This window comes from Episyrphus balteatus, chromosome 1 (assembly GCF_945859705.1).
Source record: "Episyrphus balteatus chromosome 1, idEpiBalt1.1, whole genome shotgun sequence".
NCBI classification, from domain to species: Eukaryota; Metazoa; Arthropoda; class Insecta; order Diptera; family Syrphidae; genus Episyrphus; species Episyrphus balteatus.
In genome coordinates, this window is record NC_079134.1 from 53,606,125 (window position 1) to 53,629,443 (window position 23,319).

Consider the following 23,319-nt stretch of genomic DNA (forward strand, 5'->3'; position numbering starts at 1 on the left):
TTTATAGCAATTTGCTTGTAAAAAAGAGTAATGTAAAATTGTTTTTTAGACTAAAAAATAATCTTTAAAGGCTTGGCCACACCGAAGGGTACGCGGTAGAGGTACAGGTAACGGTACGGGTATTTGTATGGAAAAAATTCCAAACTGACACATCAACGTTCGGGTGTGGAATTTTTTTAATACAAATATCGTTGCCGCTACCCGTACCGCTACCGCGTACCCTCCGGTGTGGCCAAGCCTTTAAAGGCTTGGCCACACCGAAGGGTACATGCAGTAGCGGTACGGGTTATTGTATGAAAAAAATTCCGAACTGGAACAACAAAGTTTAGGTGTGCAATTTTTTTCATACAATTACCCGTACCGCTACCGCTTACCTTCCGGTGTGGTATGGTAGTGCCTGGCTACACGGTGATTTTTCAATCGCCTAACGAGGGAGTTTGTGGGCTAGAGGGATGAGGAGTGAGGGGGGAAGATGCTCACAAAGGGAACTGAATTTTCTGAGGGAAATACAGTTCCGTTGCAAAATTATTCCTCTTTTTAACGTTTGTTCCTAGAAAATGTAAAAGTGGAACGTGATTGGGCACAACAGTGTGTAGCCACCGCATGTGATTTTTCAATCGATTGAAAAATCACTGTGTAGCCAGGAACGTATGCATAATTATTTTAGGTTTTGCAACCTGAAAAACTAAAAATAAAGTGGGAAGATTACAAAAGTAAAATTTTTGTTTCTTTCTTGCGCCACGTGATTTTGAAAACAAAACTACAAAAATAATTTTTGGAACCTGAAAATCTGCATCATTAGGGGTATTCACGATCTGGTGCAACAGGCCTAGTAAAAATGTAAAATTTTATTTTTTTACAATAGATCGTGAACGCCCCTCTTCTTATCTAGGTATAGTAAATATTGAAGAATGAATGATGTTTTTTTTTCCTCCACCGTTGCTTCTTCTTTTTTATAATTTATAATTTAATTCTTTGTTTTGTTCGGGTTAATTATATTTCACTAATTATTTTACATCAAAAGAAACTAAATTACGGGACATGAGTAGCGACAACCATTATAAACAGAATAAAGAAGACAAAGTGTTTATCATGGGCGACGCGACAGTGAGCTGCCATCTGTCAAAAATAATTTTACTCCACTTTATTTTTATTTTGCAATAAGGTTAGGGTATAGCAAAAGTGCAATACCATTGTAAAATTTTAATCCATATATTTTGTTGTTGTAGTGTTGTAAGATTTTACACTTTTGCACTTTTGCAATGATACTAGACCAGTTGCATCGGATCGTGAATACCCATATTGTTTTTCATTTTGAGGTCGGAAAACTGTCAAAAAATGAGTTTGAAAATTTTCACTTTCTGATTTTTTGCAAAAAGTGCTTTTCAGCAATCTTTTCAGCAATCTATCTTTGTCTTTTTCTTTTCTTTCATAACTGTTTATTAAAGAAGTTCAAGAAAAAAACCAACCAATCAAATCAAACCAATTCGGAGGAAAACAAACGCATACATGCATAATACATAAACACATACATACATGCACAAGCATGTACATTACGCCACTTTTCCTCCGAATTGAAATGTCAAACGTTTTTTTCTGTTTTTTTCTTCGACACTGGCGTTTGGCTTAAAAGCCAAATAGCCCCGTTCCTTTGTCTGCTTCTGCACGAAGTCGCAAGGTGCAGAAATTATCATCGAATTTCCTTTTGATTTTCGTTTCGGTGCGTCGCGCGCTTCTACACGTAATATTTTTTATAATTTTTTGTTTTATTTTTTTCTTGTTTTCGTATATATTTTTATTCCAAAATAAGCACCAAAATATACAAAAAAATAACTCCAGCAGGTTCTAACAAAAACATTTTTAAATAAGTTAAAAATAATCACTAATAATAGCCGTTTTTTATTATAACTTGATCGATATAGATCATTACTTAAAATGTATTACAACAACTACATGAGATCTTGCTTTTCATCAGGATCACGAATCGTGATCTTGCTTTTCATCAGGATCACGAATCGAAATCTTGCAAGATCTCATGTAGTTGTTGTAATACATTTTAAGTAATGACCCAAGTAACAATTTTACTTGCATAAGGTCCATTTTGTCCGATTCGACAAGCTATATTTTGTATAGGTTTAGTTTAAGGCTTACTTACGCAAGTCATCCATTTTGGAAAGAAAGGAGGTATCCTTAAGGCTATCTAGAAGTGTTAAGAAGAAGCCTTGTAAATATCAGTCAGGAAGACCTTTATAAGACCTGTTTGAACCGTTCTAAAGAAGCCTTGTATTTTCAAGTGACAGAAGGCCCCTATAAGACCTGTTCCAAGAGGTTCTTTTAAGTATGCAATGTTTTCATCTGAAAGTATGCAAAGTTTTTATCGTGCAGATATGCAATGTTTGTAACGCATTAGAAAAAAAACATTGCATTTCAATGTGAGGTTTCAATTAGCTCCAAATTTTCCACTCATCTTTAATATTCGAGCATGGTCTACTGGTAAGGTGCTGGCTTGGTATGCAGAGGTACGTGGGATCGCTTCCTGGCCGGGCCATGTAATGAAAATAAAAAATGTGTTCTTTTTCAATTAAAATAATATTCTCATCATTTTAGAACAACAGAAAAAGCAGTGGAATTCCCAAAAAAGGAAAAGAAACAAAATAGGAAAAAATTAAATTAAATAAAATAATATGTAGAAAATGCAAAACAGAAAAAATCAAAAGAAAATACAAAAAATGAAATAAAATTCAATAAATTCTTTTTTTTTATGCATAAATTCAACATTTTCTACAATACCTTCACAACTTCTATAAGGCCTTATTATAACATCCTAAGCAAGTAATCCGGTTTGTGCATTAGATAAATCCTCTGCAGGAAAACCTCCGTAAGGCCATTTTAAGCTGTTTGTCACAAGCTATTAGCTTGTGGATTACCTGTGAAGGAAAGTCCTATGCAATTTCGGTAAAATGCGCCAAAATAATTTGTATAAGACCTGTCCTTCTTGTTATGAAAGCCGAAAAATAGCTTGCATTGACCCTTATGAAAGCTAAATTGTTACTTGGGGATCTATATGGATCAAGTGATAATAAAAAACGGCTTATAACATACATCCGACGAAGCGAACTCTGCAACCGACGAAATCAAATAAAGCAAAACAGCAAAAAAAGAACAAAATCAAGGCTTAACTACATACACCACTTTTTGAAAAACTACAAAAGTGAAAATATTTTTTTTCTGGCTAGCGCAATTGTTTTGTGAAAAAGAGTATAAAAATTGTTTTTTAGACCATAAAATAAGCTTTCTGCATCATTTGTTTTAATTTTTCAAGGCCCCAACCCATAGAATCCGTTGCGTCCGTTCCGTCAATCCATCCGTTGAAGTTGAAGTTTGGGAAAGAAAAGGGTGACCCATAGAATACGTCGTATGACGGATTGCTTTTTGACAGCTCACTTCAAATTCCAAGGTGTGTTCGATATTTTATCGCTAAATGTGCATTAAGGAAGTGCTGATGCAAGAATTTTTTAACTATTATTGTTGTTCTTTTTTTTAATAAAATAAAATGCACGACTAGATTTCCTGTAGCTACTTGCTCTTCAGTTAAAAACAATAGGGGTATTCACGATGCGATGCAACTGGTCTTGTATCATTGCAAAAGTGCAAAAGTGTAAACTCTTACAACACTACAACAACAAAATATATGGATTGAAATTTTACAATGGTCTTGCACTTTTGCTGTACCCTAACCCTATTGCAAAATAAAAATACAATGGAGTAAAATTATTTTTGACAGATGGCAGCTCACCGTCGCGTCGCCCATGATAAACAGTTTGTCTTTTTTATTCTGTTTATAATGGTTGTCGCTACTCATGTCCCGTAATTTAGTTTCTTTTGATGTAAAATAATTAGTGAAAATTAATTAACCCGAACAAAACAAAGAATTGAATTATAAAAAATGGAAAAAAAGAAGAAGCAACGGTGGAGGAAAAAAAACATCATTCATGCTTCAATTTTAACTATAGATAAGAAGAGGGGCGTTCACGATCTATTGTAAAAAAATAAAATTTTACATTTTTACTAGGCCTGTTGCACCAGATCGTGAATACCCCTAATTTTTTATAACAAATTATGAGTTGTAGGTATGACTTTGGCATAGTAAAATTGAACTGTACAACAGAATTTTAGTATTTAATTGATATAATTTATTAGATATACCATTAAATGTTACTTTTATTACATTTTTTTCACAAATATATAGTTAAAGTTCACAATTCATAAAATCGGAGGAGAAAAGAACACAGTTCTTAGTTCTGAAATTCCCCGGGGTGCACTCAGAAACAGAAAATCGAACTGGTCTATTGTTGACAACCAATGTCAAAGGATACGACGGATGAAAAAGTAGAAAGTTGGGCTACTTCTTCCGTCGAATCCGTCCGTCTCCGTCCGATCCGTCGCTTATGGGTCGCTTCCCATAAGAATGTGTGTATTTTAATTCAGCTGTCAGTTGAAAACTTCGACGGAACGGACGCAACGGATTCTATGGGTTGGGCCCTTCAGCTCGAAAAACTATCCAAAAATGCATTTGAAAATTTCCACTTTTGTACTTTTTCACTTTTTGAGCCAATGTAGTTATAGCTTCAAAAAGAAAAGTCAAAAGAGTCAAAAAAAATGTTTAACGTATACTCACAGGGCCAGTTGTACAAATAGTTAATCCTTGGATCAGCAACTTTTATCTGCTGAAATCGGTAGTAAAAGCTGAGTTTTAACACTGGTTCAAGGTCCATATATGTAAAAATAGTCACATTCATGCTTGAACCGAAGTTGACCCGCAGCTAATCCGCCGAAATAGGCGGGTTAAATTCCTGAACCAAGGCTGACCCACGTTTGTACAACTGGCACACAGAGTAGAAAATCTTCTTTTTCATCTTTTCGAACTTTCTATCTCCCTTGCTCTTATGTGCGTCTCGCGCCTTGCGTCTTCGTGCAGATGCAGACAAAACAACACAAACAGACCTAGTGGACGCACTTGTTTTAATGTCCTAAAATCATGTCCCAAAAAAGTACTACCACTGAACAATTTATTACTATTTTCGATGTTTCTATGTTTTTTATTTCAAAGTTTCTCGGCGGGAAAATAAACGTCAACAAAAATTATTTCTAAAAATTTAAAAACGTACTTGTGTTAAATTAAAAATTTGGATAAAACTAAATTGAAATCATTATTAAAAAATTGAAAAATAAATTAAAAAGGTAAATTGAATATCAATACATGAAATTAAGGTGCTTAAAATTTTTATTTAGAAAATAATGTCAAAAAGAGATGAATTTAAAATTAAACCATATTCATTTGCCTTAATCGACATCTTCGATAAACCATTAATTACCAATCAAAATAAATTGGCTATTTGTCCACCTTATCATATTTTATTGGATCACACCATTGCCGTCATATGGATGATGTTTTCCTCAAATGATCGAATTGCTCTTGGAAGCAGTCAGATCAGCTGGGCTCTTAGATTTCTTGAAGGAATGCATAATGAGTACCTAAATTCATTTAAATATAATTCAACTACATTATTCTAAACCTATTGTTTTAATCTTTCAAGTTCTAGAATTAATTGTTATTCTAAGGATGTCGAAATGTCTATCAAGTGCTTAAAGACAGCTTTTGTAAATTGCATTTTAAATGAAGATCAATTCAAGATTTTTGGCGGTAAAAATGATGAAACTCAGTCTGAGATTGAAGAAAATAAGAAAGTAAATCGAAGATCCACTGATCGAGATGTGGAACATAATGCCTTCTATAACCCTAAATCAATCTTATTGAGGGATATGTTTACTTAATGAGAACTTGCTTATGTTATTGAAAAATAAAAAAAAAGAAATTGTAGTTGTATTAGTAATTTAGTATTACTTGGGTTTGGCTACTAATACATGTGACTTGGGTTGCCAGCCTTTTTAACCGTAGTTTACCGCACGCAAAATAATGCAATAACCAAACTTGGGGGTTCGCGCGAACCCCAAAGCTTTTATGCACCTCTAATTGTTCATTATCAACAATTTGATGCATTGTCTCTTTCTGTTATTGATTAAGGTGACAGTTGCGGTGTCTTTTTATGATAACACGTATATATAACAGGTATATTTTTGCCAAAATATACCTAATAAAAATTGTTGAAAATAGGCCATTTAAAGTCTTGGGGTGCGCACGAACCCCAAGTTTGGTTTGTGACTTTTTTTCAGAAAAAAATTCCAAAAAATAATATAAAACCGCTTTTATGGAAAAAAGACAAAAAACGTAAACAAAAATGAATTTCGTTCACTGAGTTTTCATCCCAAGTCGAAAAAACGATTTAGAAAAAAGTTATAACCATTTAAACATGCGTTGGGGTTCGCACGAACCCCAATTTGTAAACTAGGGTTAAGAAAGAATAGATTTGATTTCAGAGACGAAAAAAAGAGTACCATTAGGTCTCTTCGTTGTTTTCCCGCTCAACGGCAATCTGAGTCATGTCAATCAACTGATTTCTATTTTGACATTTTTTTCTTTATTTAGTTTCTTATTTGATGAATTTCGTGAAAAATCTCATATTAACCACACAAATTTTGTATCCACAAACTAAAAATCACTTTTCGCACTTCAAACAATTTTTTTTTTTCTTAAATGACAACAGCTGATTTGATTTTGATACTTCTGAATTCCGCGCTCTGACAAAATACCCAGAGTTATTCAGGGTGCGTTCATAGCGAAAATCGAACACAGAGGAAATAACTCTGGCTGAAAAAGGAACGACAAAAAACGCTTGACGACGAATTCGGAGCGACTCAGAGTGCCCTAGAGCTCACAACGAACAAACCTATTTATTCAAGTCTTGAGAATGTATTTTTTTTGGGCTGCTTGCAGTACCTGCATAACCATTTTTTATTGTTTTTAAAATATGTTTATTAGGGTGGGTCGAAAAAATAAAAATCCTTTATTTATTTTATACTCCGAAAAATGGATTGCTAGAATATAGACACCAAATATGAGCTCTTTATATTAATGGGAAGGTCCTCCGCTTCGCAATTTTACATTTTTACATCAAGCTTCTACTAAAAAAAAATTTTTTTATAAATCGATTTTTTAGCTAATTTCCTTACATATTCTTGTAGGAAATTGAACGCCCTACAAAAAAGGCCTCATACACTTTTTTTCGGTATCTAACCGTTTAATAGATATTTGAAGTCCAAAAATCGAGAAAATCTTTAAAAATTCGTTTTTTGTTCTTAATTTTGTAACAAATTGAAAAATTATAATAACACAGCCACATAAAAATAAAAAAAAGTTCTGACCTGGGGTTGCGACTATGATTTTCATGTAGATTTTGGGTCGCTGAACCCGAATCCGATGTCCGTTTTGCCCCATCACGTCAGGTTTTTGAGAAAATGTCAAGGAAAAAAAATGTTTGTTTTTTCTGAACCGGATGTGCGAATATGTTAATCATATAGTTTTTGGGCCGCTGAATCCAGATTCGAAGTCAATTTTGCCCTATCATGTCAGGTATATTCAAAAAAATGTCAAAACCAAAAAAAACAAAAGTTTGGGTGTGCGATGTATGTTAATCGTATGTTTTTTGGGTCGCTAAAACCGAATCCGAAGTCTATTTTGCCGTATCACGTCACGTTTTTGAAATATTCTCAAAAAATGTCAAAACCAAAAAAAAAAGTTCTTATCTGAAATTTTTTGTTATAGATTTTAAAGTACACATAATATAAGTGAAATAGGGTGCAATTCAAAATTTAAATCATGAACACTCGAAATTCTTAAGGGTTCAAGAATGGCCAGCAATTAGTTTCATTTGTTTGTGAGGTATAATTTTTGTTTATCAATTTTTAAACTATCACGGTTATTGTGGTGTATGTGAAACAGTTTTTCTATTAAAAAACGGTTTCGCAAGAGGCTGCGCACACTACAGATTTTTTTGTTTTGTAGGTTTGGACAGCTATTGTGCGCACAGCCGATCGGTTAAATATAGAAATAATTAAGTTCAAAGATAATTCTGTACCACAACAAACTTCTAGTTCGATCGTTCAAATTCTTTGATCGGCCGATACTTATTCTTTAAAAATAACTTGTTCCATTTGCACCGTTAAGATTTTCCGCAATGCATTTTATACCATTTTTTATTAATTATGAATTTTTGATTACATTTTCAGTTACATCATGAGTCCATCTTCAAAACCTTTTGAAGCAAATGACGAAGATGATGATGTCTTTGAGCTTGAAAAACTCCTTGCAGCTGCCGAGGCAGATGAAGCGAAAATATCTTCACAACCAAATCCGCCTGCAGCAGGAAATGACTTAGAAGAACTCCTTGCAGCTGCCGAAGCAGATGAAGCTAAAACATCTTCGCAACCAAAAAAACCTGCAACACAAAATAATGTTCCTCGTCTACGAGAAGATGGTTCATTTGCTGAAGCATTTAGTTACGATATTGACTCAAATATTATGGAAAAAGCTACTAAGGCCACCGAATTAAACACTGAAGAAATGGATTCCTCTGATGATGAGGAGGTAAAGAATTTTTTAGAACGGAAATATAATGAGTATGGAAGAGACATCAATAAAAAACTGAAACAACAAAACGAAGCCAAACACGAAGCGGCGGTAGCGCAGGCAGTTGCCAAAGCTGTAAATAAACCAATTTCGACCGATGTGGCTGCCTTTCCCCATAACCCTCAGCAAAGAAACTCATATTCCTCGACAAAAACTAATATTAAAAAGCCTATAAAACCAAATAGTGAAACAGCTACACCAGCTAATGTTAACACTATCACAAATTACATGAAATTAACACCTTCAGTCTTCACTGACCCCGTCTTTGGGCTAAGAATCATCAATCCTCTAGTTTCTAGTACAGGACTGATAGAGCGGATGTCAGAAAGAACTCCCATCCCATTTTCAACCCTTGCTTTTCACACTCAACGAGGAGACCTTAACAAAGACTGGGTCATAGGTGGGGTCTTAGTTAGTAAAAGCCCGGTCAAAACGTCTAAAAATGGTTCACCTTTCTCCATTTGGAAACTCTCCGACTTGAAAGGTGACATGAAATTGGTTTCACTATTTATGTTTAGAACAGCGCACAAAAATCTTTGGAAAACTGCGACTGGCATGTGCATAGCTGTTTTGAATCCAAGTGTATTGGACAAGAGGGCAGAAAGTGGAGACATTGCTTGCCTATCCATAGACACAGATCAAAAAGTTATGATTTTGGGCCAGTCAAAAGACTTGGGAACTTGCAAAGCAAAAAAGAAGAACGGTGATCCCTGTTTGCAAACGGTTAATTTAGGCAACTGTGATTATTGTATTTTCCACATGAAGCAGGAATACAGCAAAATGTCTCAACGATCTGAGTTGCAATCGAGTACAGCAGGTAGAGGGCTAAATGAATTGCGAAATAAGATTCTTGGAAAAAGTGAAGTATTCTATGCTGGGCAGTCTTTTACAGCGGTTCCGGCAAAAAGGAGTGCAAAGTTGGCTGCCAAAGATTCAAAAATATTAATGGGCCTGTCTGAATATGCGGTGTCTCCGAATGCTGCCAGTGTAAACCATGCTTCTGCCCAAAGACAAACTCAGGCGGTTCCTTATGCAGCAAGAGGAGGACCTGTTTCAAAAATCGCTTGCAATGTAGAGGCGAATAAAAAACAACGTCTCAAGGACATTGAACGATTAAAAATCCTTCAAATGGAATCAGAAAAATTTGCCTCCTCCAATACTTCAAAAGAAATTAATAAACCTGCAGCTACACCCGAACCAGAGCCTGCAACAAAACCAAGTGCTTCTGTGCCAGAGAAGTTCAAAAACTGCGAATTCAGTTTCAGTAATCGTAGCCCACAGCTAAGTCGTGAAAATTTCTGCATTGAAGTAACTGTAGGTGAGAAAAAAGCTGACATGGCGAAGTTAAAGGCTATGCAATTACTCAAGAAAAAGCCTTTAGCTAAAGCGAATCCAAATTTCATTAAACATCGAGGAACTTCGGAAGGTAAAAGGCGAGCAATCGACGACTTGAATGATAAATTTGGCACGGAATCAAAAAGGCAGAAATTAGATGAAGAACAGCGAGAGATTGATCGTAAAACGCGTATTCAAAAAATCATGGAAGCCACATCGTCGCATACGAATCTTGTGGATTCAAGAGAACTTCAAGAGCAAGAAAAGTATTTCAATAAACTTGAGAAAAAAGAAGCCCTTGAAGAGAAAATGTTGAATACTTTTAAAATGCCATGTAAAGCGGTTATTTGTATTCAATGTAAATATACGGCATTTTCAGCAGCGGATCGATGCAAAGAAGAAAGACATCAACTCAAAGTCATCGATACAGAGAAAAGATTTTATCAGTGTAAGGATTGTGGTAATCGGACAGCTACAGTGCACAAATTGCCGAAAACGAGTTGTAAGAATTGTAAAGGTTCTCGATGGGAACGAACTGCAATGATTCGAGAAAGAAAGATTGACGATGGCAGAGAAATGTTATCGATTAGAGGGGATGAGGAAATGTTTATGGGTTCTATAACAAGCAAAGCGAATTTGAATTTACTTGTACCGGAGTAGTAGTAAAATATGTATATTTACGTAATTTAATTAATTAGGAAAATAAAAAAAAAACTATTAATAATTAATTAATTCGAATTTGAACAAAAACATAAACATAATCTAAAAAGCCGCTTTTATAACCTGTCTAGATTATAATATTTCGAAACACAGGTGGTCCATTACGTATCCCGGAACGAGCGCACAAAAAACACCATATACAGGTAAGCGATGATAACTACAAAGAGCGATAATGTATTCTATGAAAATGTTGTCTATCTAACTTCATGCCTTAGAAGGATAGTCTAAAAGTTGGCGGTTCATTTTTGGTTTGTAGGTATAACTCATATCTGATGACGCAGATTTATAAGTTCATGTCTCTTATACCGAATTCAAAATTCTGGCAGATTTATTTTGGCGTCACACAGTTGGCAACTTTTATGGGAGACCGAAAAAAGAAAATCAATTAAAACCAAATTACTGCACCAATTTTCATGAAATTTCCAGAAAAAATAGTCAATGGGCACGTTCAAGAAATATTAGGGGCTAGTCATTTAGTCAACGCGATTTTCTGAACGAAAATTTAAGTACGCGAGTTAGGGAGACTTTTCTTGCCTATATTTCCAGTCAACTTTCCAATAAAATTGTCTAAATTGGAAGGATATTTTTGACACCTTACCAATCAGAGCCGCAAAACTTGACATAATATTAAGTCCCTAACTGTTCTGAATCTGTCCAATAGCAGGACAAATATACATCAATGGGCAGGTTGAGAAATGTCATTCAAAAATTGAAAACCAATTTTTGTTTAAATTTTTTTTTTTTAAATTAAAAACTTAATAATAGTGCGTCATTAAACGTTAGAATTTTAATTCATATAAAAAATATTTAAACCAAAACAAATAAAACCGAATAAGTGAAAACGTAAAAAGCAGTTGACTTCACTAATGACTTAAACTTACTCTTAGATTTTGCAAGATACTGGTAAATGGCATCAATTTTGAATAATAAAGAAAAATGGAAATCGAATAAATTAAATTAAACAATTCTAATCATTTTCAAAATAAAACAAAACTAAATAGAATTCATTGCACTTTTGAATTAAAAAAAGTTTAATCTTTTAATAAAATTATAATTGGCTACAGCTACATATTACATTTTTCTTATAAATAGGAGTACAAAATGTTAAATACTTGGAACATTATTGTTTGCTTTCTTATACCATCTTACAAACTAAATTTAATTTACATTTCATCATGAAAATTACAAAAATTAAGACATTATTTATATATACACAGGGATAACCTTAACTTAAGCATAAAAAGAATTCCAAACTTAACATTAGCTGTGTTTTCGTGATGACTAAGCAAAAGCAAAGTAGAGCAATTTTTTTTCACGAAAATTTTACTGAAAAAAAAGATGACTAACTGAAAAAAAGATGACTTATTCTTAGTAAGTGCACTGACTCTGTTAAATTCTTAATGACTGGACTTGGAAGTCTCACGGAAACACCGCTATTGAGAGAACACAAAAAAATTGTAATGAATATTTAACAAATAATATAAACAAAATATTGTTTGTTCCGCTATTAATTTATTATATTGTGTAAGCAAACATTTTAATATTGACTTCGTTTAATTACTTATTTTTGTATCTTATCTGGTAGACGGAAAGCTGACAATAAAAACATTGAGTATTATAAATATAATTACTTCTATCTTTGGCTAAACTTCCTCTCTTGCATTTAAATACCTACCTACACAATATTATCCTGTTCATTAAGATTTAATAAACTTGAAAACCTAAAAGATATATTCTTAGAAATATTCTTTTCCACATCGTTGTTATTAAGATTGTCAGGAATTAAAGTTTTATTGGTCATATCGATGTATGAACGTCCTCGTTTAACAGGGACTGCATAATGGCTAGCATCAATTATTGGCGTACTCCCACGTATGGACTTGCGAACGTTCAATGGAAATCGCAAATCATTTTCATATCGAAGAATCTGTTCAGTTATATTGGCTTCGATTAAAGGACGCGGCATATCATATCCTGGTGGTGGAAGGAATTCAGGATTAATAGAAACTCCAGACTCTTTGCTATTGCAGTTATCGTTTGTATCATAACTTATCTTGGGCGAGTGCCACAAATGGTCAAGACAATCTGGCTCTCCTAAATCATTAGTTAGTTTAAATTCGTCATTTGGCTTGTTTTCTGTATCTTCACCACAATACAATGGATTTGAAACTGCATTCGACTCTATTTCGATGTATTTGGCATTGTTTCCTAGAAGCTTCTCAAATTCTGATGCTATGTATTTAAAGGATGGTCGGGCATTTGGATCATCTGTCCAACAAGACCGCATTATGGAATAGCTAAGACAACAAAAGATGAACTTAAGTCTTATCAAATTTTTGGATTAATTTTAAATATCTTACATTTCTTCGGAGCAATTTTCAGGACGTTCCATTCGATATCCAGTTTTCAGTAAGTGGTAGAGGTTTTGTGGAGGAATTCCGGGATATGGTGAAGCACCTAAAGTAATCAGTTCCCAGCATAAGACACCAAACGCCCAAACATCAGATTTCGTTGTATAAACATGATCAGCTAACGATTCAGGTGCCATCCACTAAAGTTGAATTCAAATTTAAAAAAAAATTCTTTGTTCAGATTCGTTTGGTTTCTTTTTACCTTTACGGGAACTCTGTCTCGACTTCTCTTTAGATAAGCATCATCTTCGTATACATCTCTTGTCAGTCCAAAATCGGAAATCTTGCAAACTTTACGCTCAGCTAGAAGAATATTCCGAGCCGCCAAATCTCGATGAACTAACTGATAAATAAAGAAAAAAAAAATCATTACACAAAAATCTTGCTATTAAAGCGCTTGAATGAAATATACCTTTATTTCTGTCAAATAAGCCATGCCTTTACATATTTGCCATGCAAACGATAGGATATCACGAACAGTTACTGGTTCAACTCCATCGGTAAAGTCCACCCCAGCACATTCAATTTTTCGACTGAGGCGCAAATATCCTCTTAGCGATCCATATTTAGCATACTCAATTATGATCATTGGTGCATCACCTTTAGTGCAAGCTCCAAGAAGTTTTATAACATTTGGATGAGAAACCTCTTGAAGTAATTGAAATTCAGAAAGCAAAGCCATGTATTCCACCGAATTTGCACCATTTTTAAGCATTTTAACTGCCACTGTCGTAACTCCAGGATGTTTGGGAATGTCAGTGGCGTAGCCTTTAAAAACTTTTCCAAATTCACCCTCGCCAAGTGTTGTATCCAATATTAATTGGTCCCGTGCTATTTCCCATTTAGTATCGGAATCGAATTTAAAACTATTTTCCATTAGCATCAATGGAAGATCGCCGTTTCGGGCATCACAATCACCTTTTCGAATATCTCTTGGACTTAAAGATTTTCCTTTGGCCTTTTGAACATATTTTCGCCTTGAAAAGAATAGGCAGGTTATGATTAATATCAACACAGTTGGACATGTTATAGCCAAGATAAGGCAGGAAGTTCCACAGACTAGTTCCGGTGAATTCATCACTGTAGATGGCTCAATTGTTGACGCATTCATAGAACTAAATTTGGCAGATTCCTTAGATTGGTTCTTTTTACGACCTTTTCTTGGTCGATCTATATCATCGTCGTCTAATGGAGCACATGAGCATTTGCCGTTGTCTTCGCATATGCATGTTCCTGAAGCGGATAATATTCCTCGTCTATTATCGTTTGTCGTGTGAGGTCCCATAATTTTATTGGAAGCGGCACAATCTTGTGGACACGCAAATATATTGAGACTTTCAAGTGGATCGCAAATATTATCTGGGCAGTACATGCTATTTGGAACACATGATGCATAGTTTCGAGAAAATCCATTGTTCACACCTCGCCAGTGACATGGTCCACCGTCCGTCGCTAGACCACAGAATTTGGTACATTGTTTTTCTGATTTTATCTGGGCACATGTCTGAGTGCGAGATTTTTCTTTGTGTTCGCAAGAAGTGTTGGTAGGATGGCCATCACGAAGATGAATATTTATTATAAAAGTTCTATTATAAGTATCAGTCCAATTTACAGTGACACTGGAAAAATGCAAGAGTTATTCTTAATATGAAGAATTTCCACATAACAAGTAATTATATCTAAAATACCTAATAATACTGAAAATTAGTTTAATCAATGCCTAACTAAGGACCTTTTATCCAAAATCTGAGGTCTAAGTTTCATTCTTTAAGGTGAAATATTTTAAGGGTGAAAGAAAAAAGGCATACAAAGTTTTTTTTTTATGTCAGCGATAGAATGTTTTGTTTAAAGTTTAGAAGTTTTAAGAAAAACGGTCACTGTGGCGTATGTGGAACATTTTGGTGGTGTTTGTTATAAACATGATAACTGACAAAATTAGAAATTTTCCATTAAAATGATGTTAAACAGCTTTATAAAAGATTATAACAAATAATTACAGTCACCTATAGACCTCTAGACATGTTTAAAAAAAGTGTAAATATAGGTAAAAAGTAGGTATCAAAGAAGAAGTCTCTTAATGGCTTTTTAATGCGGTTATCATGTTTATGCCAAACACCACAGATGTTTAAGTACATATATCAAATGTTTAGGGTAAAAACATGGTTACTAGTTGCGAGAGGCGTTCGTATGAAAAGGTCACCTAAACGACCAAACAAATGTAATAAAATAATAAAAGGGGAAGTTAAAATTCTTTCTAAACAGACACTTGGGACTGTTTCAAGACAAATACTCACAAGTATACAGTTTCTACGGCACTTAATAAAGCTGTTGTATTTCGAACAAACAAAATACCAGCTCTTTCAGTGATTCCAAAAGCTCCACTACGATCCTCTTCAATACGAAATTTGAGTTTAGTCATATTTATCAGATCCACCATGTTTGCTGGTTGTATAACTCGATTCCACTCCATGGCCTTTCTATACACATAAACATCTTTAGCAAAAGTAATTGGAAGAATGCTTAGAGCTTCGCGCCCAAATTCGAGCCCAACAAGTGATTCCTCAGAGTTAACAATTGTTGAAGACTTACGATGTTGTCGTGACGAACGCAAGGCTTCTGCAGTTGGACGGTTCATTTCATGGATTTTACTTAAATCTGTATAAATACAAATATTTGTTCTTGCCTGCAATTAAAGGTAAACAATTTTATTAGAAAATTCAATAGTGGTCAAAGTTAATAAAAAGCAGATGCAACTGTACCGCGTGTAGATTGATACTGTCAATAGTGAGATCACTTGCTTCCAAAGCAAAACAGTAAGGAGTGACGTTGAGTAAGCCGTTCCGAGCAAACACTAACTCTATTTGAAAATAAAATTTGAATACAAACATCAGTACAAATCAGAAGATCTTTAACGGCCATATTATTCACTTTGGATTAAGTTTAGATTAAAGTTAATTTTAAATCCAGTCGCTTTAATCCAAATTTCATAAATATAATTATTTAATTTTTTGTTCATATTATTCACTCAAAATAAATTATGTGATTAGGTACTCCATACATTTTGTATAATTTGCATTTATTTTTCCATTTCATTTCAAAATACTTGACAAAACAATTTAAACACTGTAAAAATTAATTTTACATCTGGATTTATAAAGTTAAACAGACCTCCAGAGAGCAGTTTTATTTGGATTTAACAAGATTGGATTTAAAAAAATAGATTTAGATTGGATTTAAGTAATGAATATTATGGACTTGGATTTATTTTTTTGGATTTAAATTTCCCTACATCCAGATGACTTACGACAGCTAATAATTGAACTTCGCTTCTCGTTATGATCGGATTCGTAGGCATTGCAACTGGGACGAATTAAGTTGAATTTATCGTTGTGAACTTCGTAAGTTATGTGAGAATTCGTCTCAAGCGTGTCGGCATCCAAGAAATAAATTTTCTCTCCGATTGGGTCATCCTTAAAAGAAACATGATATTAACTTGTTATCATTCTTAATTATAAGCGGAGTTAATAAAGCTAAAGAAGAATATTGAATCAAAACTTATCAACACAGCTCCAATGCAATGTAAAAAAAAATATAATTTGACTTATCGATTTAAAGTTATTGACAAACACAATTTGATTCAAATAGTTAAATATTGCAAACACACATGTACTTGAATGTAGGTACAACAGTACGTGCATTTTATTAGCTGTAGAAAAAATCTATACCAAATAGTTCATAAGATATTTGTTTCTTCGTTCAGTGTGTTTTTAATTTTGTATAAAAATTGAGTCACTAAATAAGCTGTTTAAAAATTCATTGCTGTTTCACCATATTTAGAAAAAAATACAAAATTGTTTTTCAAAGCAAAATGTGAAAACAAAAATTTTTTTAAATTTTAGATTCTTGTGGTATAAAAAAGTTTATGGAAACGCAAAAGTGGCCAACTTTTTTAAAAATATGCGTGAATTATTAATATTTTGTATTGTATCATTGTACCTATTATGTTGGATTTTTTCACAGTCCATCACAGCCAAAAATGAATGAAATCTATAGGGTCAATATTTAAAAATCATGCTCCCGAAGCTTTTTAGCTGTTGACGACCCGGGCATAATACGAAAAAATCACAGGGCAAAAAAGCACAGACGTTATACATGAAAAAAAAGGGTTCATTCAGTGTTAATCCAATACTTTCATTATATTGTATTTCACACAATTCGGAATGTTAAACAAATAATGAAAGACAGGTAAATGCTTCATAACTCAACTAACCCATAACCAGCTACGTAAAAAAGAGGTTTTTCTTATATTGGAAAAAGCATTCATTTGAGATTCTTCAGCTATAAGAAAATATAAAAATTCCAGCTATGTACGTAATAATGAGGTTTTTCTTATAAAAAAGTAGTTATTTTTTTTTATCTCTCGAAAATGACAAGACGATTTTTTGTTTTTGACTTAAAACTAATAAGTACTTCTTAAAAACAAAATTAGTAATTAATTATGTACATAAAATTAAAAACAAAATAAGTTGGACATTTTTTTTGGTATTTCTTTTTCAAAATTCTTAGTTTGAAAATAATAAAATGGCAACAGAAATCAAAAAATAATTATCTAAAAAAAAAAACAACATATGGGAAAAATTGAAAAAAATCGAGCTTTCAACACTCTTTCGACAGCAAAAAAAGTTACTTAATAGCAACAACAATGTACGTAAGTACTTCGATAACATGCAAATAAAATTAAATCACAAATAAACTTTAAGCTAAATTTTAAAAAATATTGACATCGACGTTGTGTTTTCTAAAAGTAGGTATAACAACTAGGGGAGAAGGGGGTACATTTGACACTTAGTTTTTAAAGGTCTGTATTTTCGAAATCTGTTAATGTTTTCCAATGTTTTGTTTTGTATTTGATTTATTGACTATTCAAGATTATACTAACAGTAAATTTTTTTGTTTCACAACATTACAACATTAAAAAAAATAATCTTTTCTAAAAAAATAAAACTATTTTATTAGGTTAGATCAGAAATACAGAAAACACGAAAACACGTGGTACCCCGAGAAAAGTTAATGAAAAACTGCGAAATTTCACAAAATTTTTTTAAATCAAACTAAGATTCTTTCTTCATCTAAACTATTGTTTATTAAGGGCACGATCATAACGAAAACCGCAAAGTCAAATGTGCCCCGTTGTCAAATGTACATTGAATATTTTAAATTTTTAGTTTTTCCGTCTGGAAAATTTTAACCAACAATGCAGAAAACTTAGATTTTAGTAAAAAAAAAAAACAATTTTTGTAGTTTTTACTAAATACCTACTCTATTACATAAACTATTACCAGTTTGAAATTTCCTCAAGGCATGCATATTTTTATAGTTGGGAACCTACATACATACGTATGACGAGTATATCTAAAATTTTTCGAAAAATATTTTTTTAAATGTTTTACATTTAGGATTAAAATGCTGATTGACCCAATTATAGGTTATTATAAAAACAAACAAATTGATAAAATTCATTAGGGTCAATGTGGGTAAATGTAAACAGGGGTAAATGAAAACATAGCTCATAACAAGCTTCAGTTAAATCTCTTTGATGCATACATATGTACAAATCGCGGACGGATATATCCTTTAACTTATACGTCAAGCTCATTGCTGTCAAGAGAGAATTCATTCGGCGAGCGTATTTTCCGTGAAAGATAATTTATTAAAGTGCCAAACAAATCTTATGTCGTTTTCTTTCACTCTATTAAGGAGTACTCTAAATTTTTACTCCTTTTTCTGGAGTGAAAGAACATAATGAGAGTAATTTTTTTTATATAATTGTGTGTGTGACAAGGCAAAAATGGATAATTTCCTTGAAAAAAATAGTGATAACAGGCCTAGGGAAAACATTTTATGAATTGAAAAGAAAAATTAATATTAATAACATATGAAGCATAATACACGAAGTTGGAAGGCGCAGAAATCATCTTCCAATTTCCTTTTGATTTTCGTTTCGGTGCGTCACGCGCTTCTACACGTATTATTTTTTTTGACGCAAATTTGAGTTATTTTCTTTGGTTTTATTTTGTTCTTGTTTTCGTATGACGACTTCTACGTAGATGTGCGAGATGCACATAGAACAAGAGAGAGAGAAAGATCGATTTCTCCTTTGCTCTTATGAGCATCTTGTGCGTCTACGTCTTCGTGTAGAAGCAGACTATGGATTTTAATTTAAAAAAAAACACCAAAATATACAAAAAAAAAACAGCTCCCGTGCGGGGTCTATGGGCAACTAAAACTTTTGAATAAATTAAAAACGTTACTAGACACGCAAATAATACACAACCGACGAAGCAGATCCTGCAATCGACGAAAAATAAAGGCTTGGCCACACCGGAGGGTACGCGGTAGGGGTACGGGTAGCGGCAACGATATTTGTATTAAAAAAATTCCACACCCGAACGTTGATGTGTCAGTTTGGAATTTTTTCCATACAAATACCCGTACCGTTACCTGTACCTCTACCGCGTACCCTCCGGTGTGGCCAAGCCTTAATAAAGCAGAACAGCAAAAAAAAAGAACAAGATCAAAGAGAAACGTCAAAAAGAGTCACAAATTTTTTTACCGGAGACTCACGGTAGAAAATCTTCCTTCCCTTTTTTTCGAACTTTATTTCTCCTTTGCTCTTATGTTCGTCTCGCGCTTTGCGTCCTCGTGTAGAAGCGGACTTAGTTTTACTTTTGGTATATTTTTCATTATGCTTCTGATCGGTTTTTTCAGCCTAATGAGTGTGTGTCACACTCTTAGTTTGATTTTATAATTGTAAAATAAAAATATCCCATCAACGCAGAAAAAATGGGATTTTTTTGTTATATGGCACAGGATTTTTTTTTATTGATGAAGAACACTGGCGGAACATTTTTTTATTTGGTTTTCAATTTCATTTTGGAAAAAGTGAAGAATTAACGAAAAAATGGAAGAAATATATCTGGCGGAATATAATACAGTAAAAATATATTCATAATGGTTGTTTTCTGTTAATAACAAAAGAGTTTGAAAGAAAAACTTTTCGCATTTTTCAATTTTCAAACAAAATTTTAAAATGTCAAACTTCAAATTCATAAGTGTGTGTGCAATAGAGTGGAGCGTTTTTGGACTTTTCTTTCAGATCACTGCGTGCAACTCATGGTTTATGCCTTGTGCTCTTTTGAACATATTCTGATACTTTTTTTTTATTCGACAATGGAAAAATAAAAATCGGGAAGCCTTTGAAGATTGCTCGTATTTCACGAAAATCGATATTTTATGGGGCGTTAGAACCCATCTGAATTGACTTAATCTTTTTCATTTCACTACCAACTGCTCATAACTTATGCTGAGTGATCTCTAGTACCAGATCTGAACCCCTATTTTGAGTCGTTAATGGAAAAAACAAAATCGGGAAGGCTCCGAAAAATGCACATTTTCGCAAAAATTCAGATTTTTTAAATTGTATAAAATCCCACCCAGAACAAATTTCTTTTACAACTTGTTTGTATTTGCTATATTTGTGAGAACCTCATTGAACCTTATAAGCTATGGAGCACTCAAACTGAGAACTTTTCTGTAATATTGACGTCGTTTATGGGGGATTTAAGAAAATGCTACTTTGACATCCCCTGACCCATTTCAATAGAATTTTAAACTCTAATACTACACTTAAAAACTTCGTCAATAAATTTTATTTTTATATATAACACTAACCTTTTTAACTGCGTTTAATTTATGTCGATATCTTAGTTCAATCCTTAGATATTTGACATTTAGGTGTTTCCATAATTCTTGCCCATGCTTAGTTTTTTTTTAACTTTACCTGCAGACGGTTTTCTTAAATACCATACAATCTTTTGTTTTCCACAAACTTTTGTTTTTAATATTGTTAACTTCATAAAAATAAATTGTTAAACGGTTTAATTATTATTACGCCATTTTGACTTCGAAATAAAAATTTAACATGGGCAAGAAAATAGTATAGGCAAGAATTATGGAAACACCTAAATGTCAAATATCTAAGGATTGAACTAAGATATCGACATATATTAAACGCAGTTACAAAGGTTATAAAAATAAAATTTATTGACGAAGTTTTTAAGTGTAGTATTAGAGTTTAAAATTCTATTGAAATGGGTCAGGGGATGTCAAAGTAGCATTTTCTTAAATCCCCCATAAACGACGTCAATATTACAGAAAAGTTCTCAGTTTGAGTGCTCCATAGCTTATAAGGTTCAATGAGGTTCTCACAAATATAGCAAATACAAACAAGTTGTAAAAGAAATTTGTTCTGGGTGGGATTTTATACAATTTAAAAAATCTGAATTTTTGCGAAAATGTGCATTTTTCGGAGCCTTCCCGATTTTGTTTTTTCCATTAACGACTCAAAATAGGGGTTCAGATCTGGTACAAGAGATCACTCAGCATAAGTTATGAGCAGTTGGTAGTGAAATGAAAAAGATTAAGTCAATTCAGATGGGTTCTAACGCCCCATAAAATATCGATTTTCGTGAAATACGAGCAATCTTCAAAGGCTTCCCGATTTTTATTTTTCCATTGTCGAATAAAAAAAAAGTATCAGAATATGTTCAGAAGAGCACAAGGCATAAACCATGAGTTGCACGCAGTGATCTGAAAGAAAAGTCCAAAAACGCTCCACTCTAGTGTGCAAGTGCGTGTGCAAATCGGTGTACATCTGACTAAAAATGTGGAGTAAATCCGGGGTACTCCGTAGTACTAAAATTACTCCGGAGTAATTTTTTTTTTACACTTTTGTGGTGTCAAAGAACACAAAACCTTCAAAAGTGCAAAAATAAGTACTAAAAGGGTACTCTCATTGCAGTGAAAGAAAACGACATTAGTCTTTCAGAAAAATTAAATATTTTTGCAGATTCAATTAAGTCAGTATAATTTGCAAATACTTTTTTGTTTTTAATTTTGATGTAGATTCTATGTGATACAAGCAAATTTTGAAATACAGGACATTTATGTCGATTGGTATGTGTTTACATTTACCCCAGAATATTTTTCATAATGGGTAAATGCAAACAACGTATTCTGGGGGTAAATATAAACATATATGTTTGCTGAAATTATTGGTTTTAGGGCCAATTTTTCAATAGTCAGTTAAACAGTCAGTTAGTACTTATTCCTAAGGATAGAGAAAAAATCAATTTTTCAACAAGCAGATATAGCTAATTCCTAAGAATAAAACTATCTGCTTCTTTCAGAGACGAATAAAAATTATTCTAAGGAATAATCTCAACAAAAATATTGTGTCAGTTGTCAAAGCTGTTTTGAAAGAATTTTGAAAAAAATACAGTGAAACATAAGAAAACAAAAACAATCATGAATAAAAATGACATTTAATTTTAAATATTTTTGAATTTGACAAATTTTTTTTGTTATTCTGTAGAATAAATTATTCTTGATTGAAAAATTCAATGTTTTTATCTGATTGTTTATGAGCCTAATAACTTTATTGGTCGAACAGTTAACTGACTGTTTATTAGAAGATTGAAAAATTGGCTCTTAATAAAAATAACGTATTTTAAGTCAATTACTATTGCTAAAGTGCCGCGGAGTCACATTTTAAGGCTTGGCCACACCGGAGGGTACGCGGTAGAGGTACAGGTAACGGTACGGGTATTTGTATGGAAAAAATTCCAAACTGACACATCAACGTTCGGGTGTGGAATTTTTTTAATACAAATATCGTTGCCGCTACCCGTACCGCTAACGGTACGGCTAACACCGGAGGGTATGCGGTATAGCGGTAACGATATTTGTACTAAAAAAATTCCACACCTGAACGTTGATGTGTCAGTTTGGAATTTTTTTCATACAAGTACCCTCACCGCTACCCGTACCGCTACCGCATACCCTCCAATGTGGCCAAACCTTTAAAGTAGCCAACACCATCATTTTCAGTGGATGATGTTGCAAAATCGGTCTTTGACGTAAAAAAACAAAAAATTTGACGTTCGGAGCTGCTCAGGATGCATATTGGGTGCCTATATAAAAAATCAAAGGAAGAAAACAAAAACTTTTATTGGAATTTGAAAAAGTTTTTGTCAAATACCTTCTTGAACGTTTTTCAAGTTGTTATCCATATGATAAAGAGGAAATTCTAAATTTTATACCACCGTTTACATTTACCCCGAATTTGCAAATAAACACAAACATGGTGGGGTATTTGTAAACATGCCATATTTGACAGTAATGTAAACAATTTGGGAAATATTTGTT

General features: G+C 33.2%; 2 protein-coding genes across 3 annotated transcripts in view; one reads left to right on the top strand and one right to left on the bottom strand.

The window, feature by feature from the left end:
• Window positions 1-5,100: 5,100 nt before the first annotated feature.
• On the top strand, window positions 5,101-10,650 carry LOC129920889 (protein MCM10 homolog). Of its 2 annotated transcripts, XR_008773408.1 has the most exons (3): window positions 5,106-5,241; window positions 5,293-5,531; window positions 5,598-5,898. XR_008773408.1 is itself a non-coding variant. In XM_056002385.1 (2 exons), exon 2 carries the CDS (start codon window positions 8,195-8,197, stop codon window positions 10,580-10,582), a length of 2,388 nt encoding a protein of 795 aa, XP_055858360.1. In that variant the 5' UTR covers window positions 5,101-5,241; window positions 8,188-8,194; the 3' UTR covers window positions 10,583-10,650. The 2 variants fall into 2 exon arrangements, 1 of the variants encoding a protein (XP_055858360.1); XM_056002385.1 differs by lacking the exons at window positions 5,293-5,531; window positions 5,598-5,898 and adding an exon at window positions 8,188-10,650 and having other exon boundaries at window positions 5,101-5,241.
• A 1,068-nt stretch (window positions 10,651-11,718) lies between these two features.
• The window catches only part of LOC129920890 (uncharacterized), a 40,049-nt gene continuing 28,448 nt past the window's right edge, over window positions 11,719-23,319 (bottom strand). Inside the window, exons 3-9 of the mRNA XM_056002386.1 lie at window positions 16,358-16,523; window positions 15,813-15,910; window positions 15,348-15,736; window positions 13,466-14,672; window positions 13,256-13,396; window positions 13,003-13,193; window positions 11,719-12,939 (exon numbers count right to left, since the gene is read on the bottom strand). Coding sequence (XP_055858361.1) covers window positions 12,318-12,939; window positions 13,003-13,193; window positions 13,256-13,396; window positions 13,466-14,672; window positions 15,348-15,736; window positions 15,813-15,910; window positions 16,358-16,523 — 2,814 coding nt within the window. The 3' untranslated portion in view covers window positions 11,719-12,317. The remainder of the gene's footprint in view (window positions 12,940-13,002; window positions 13,194-13,255; window positions 13,397-13,465; window positions 14,673-15,347; window positions 15,737-15,812; window positions 15,911-16,357; window positions 16,524-23,319) is intronic.

Excerpts from the sequence above, each read along its gene's own strand:
- LOC129920889 (XM_056002385.1), top strand. The coding sequence starts at position 8,195 with ATGAGTCCATCTTCAAAACCTTTTGAAGCAAATGACGAAGATGATGAT.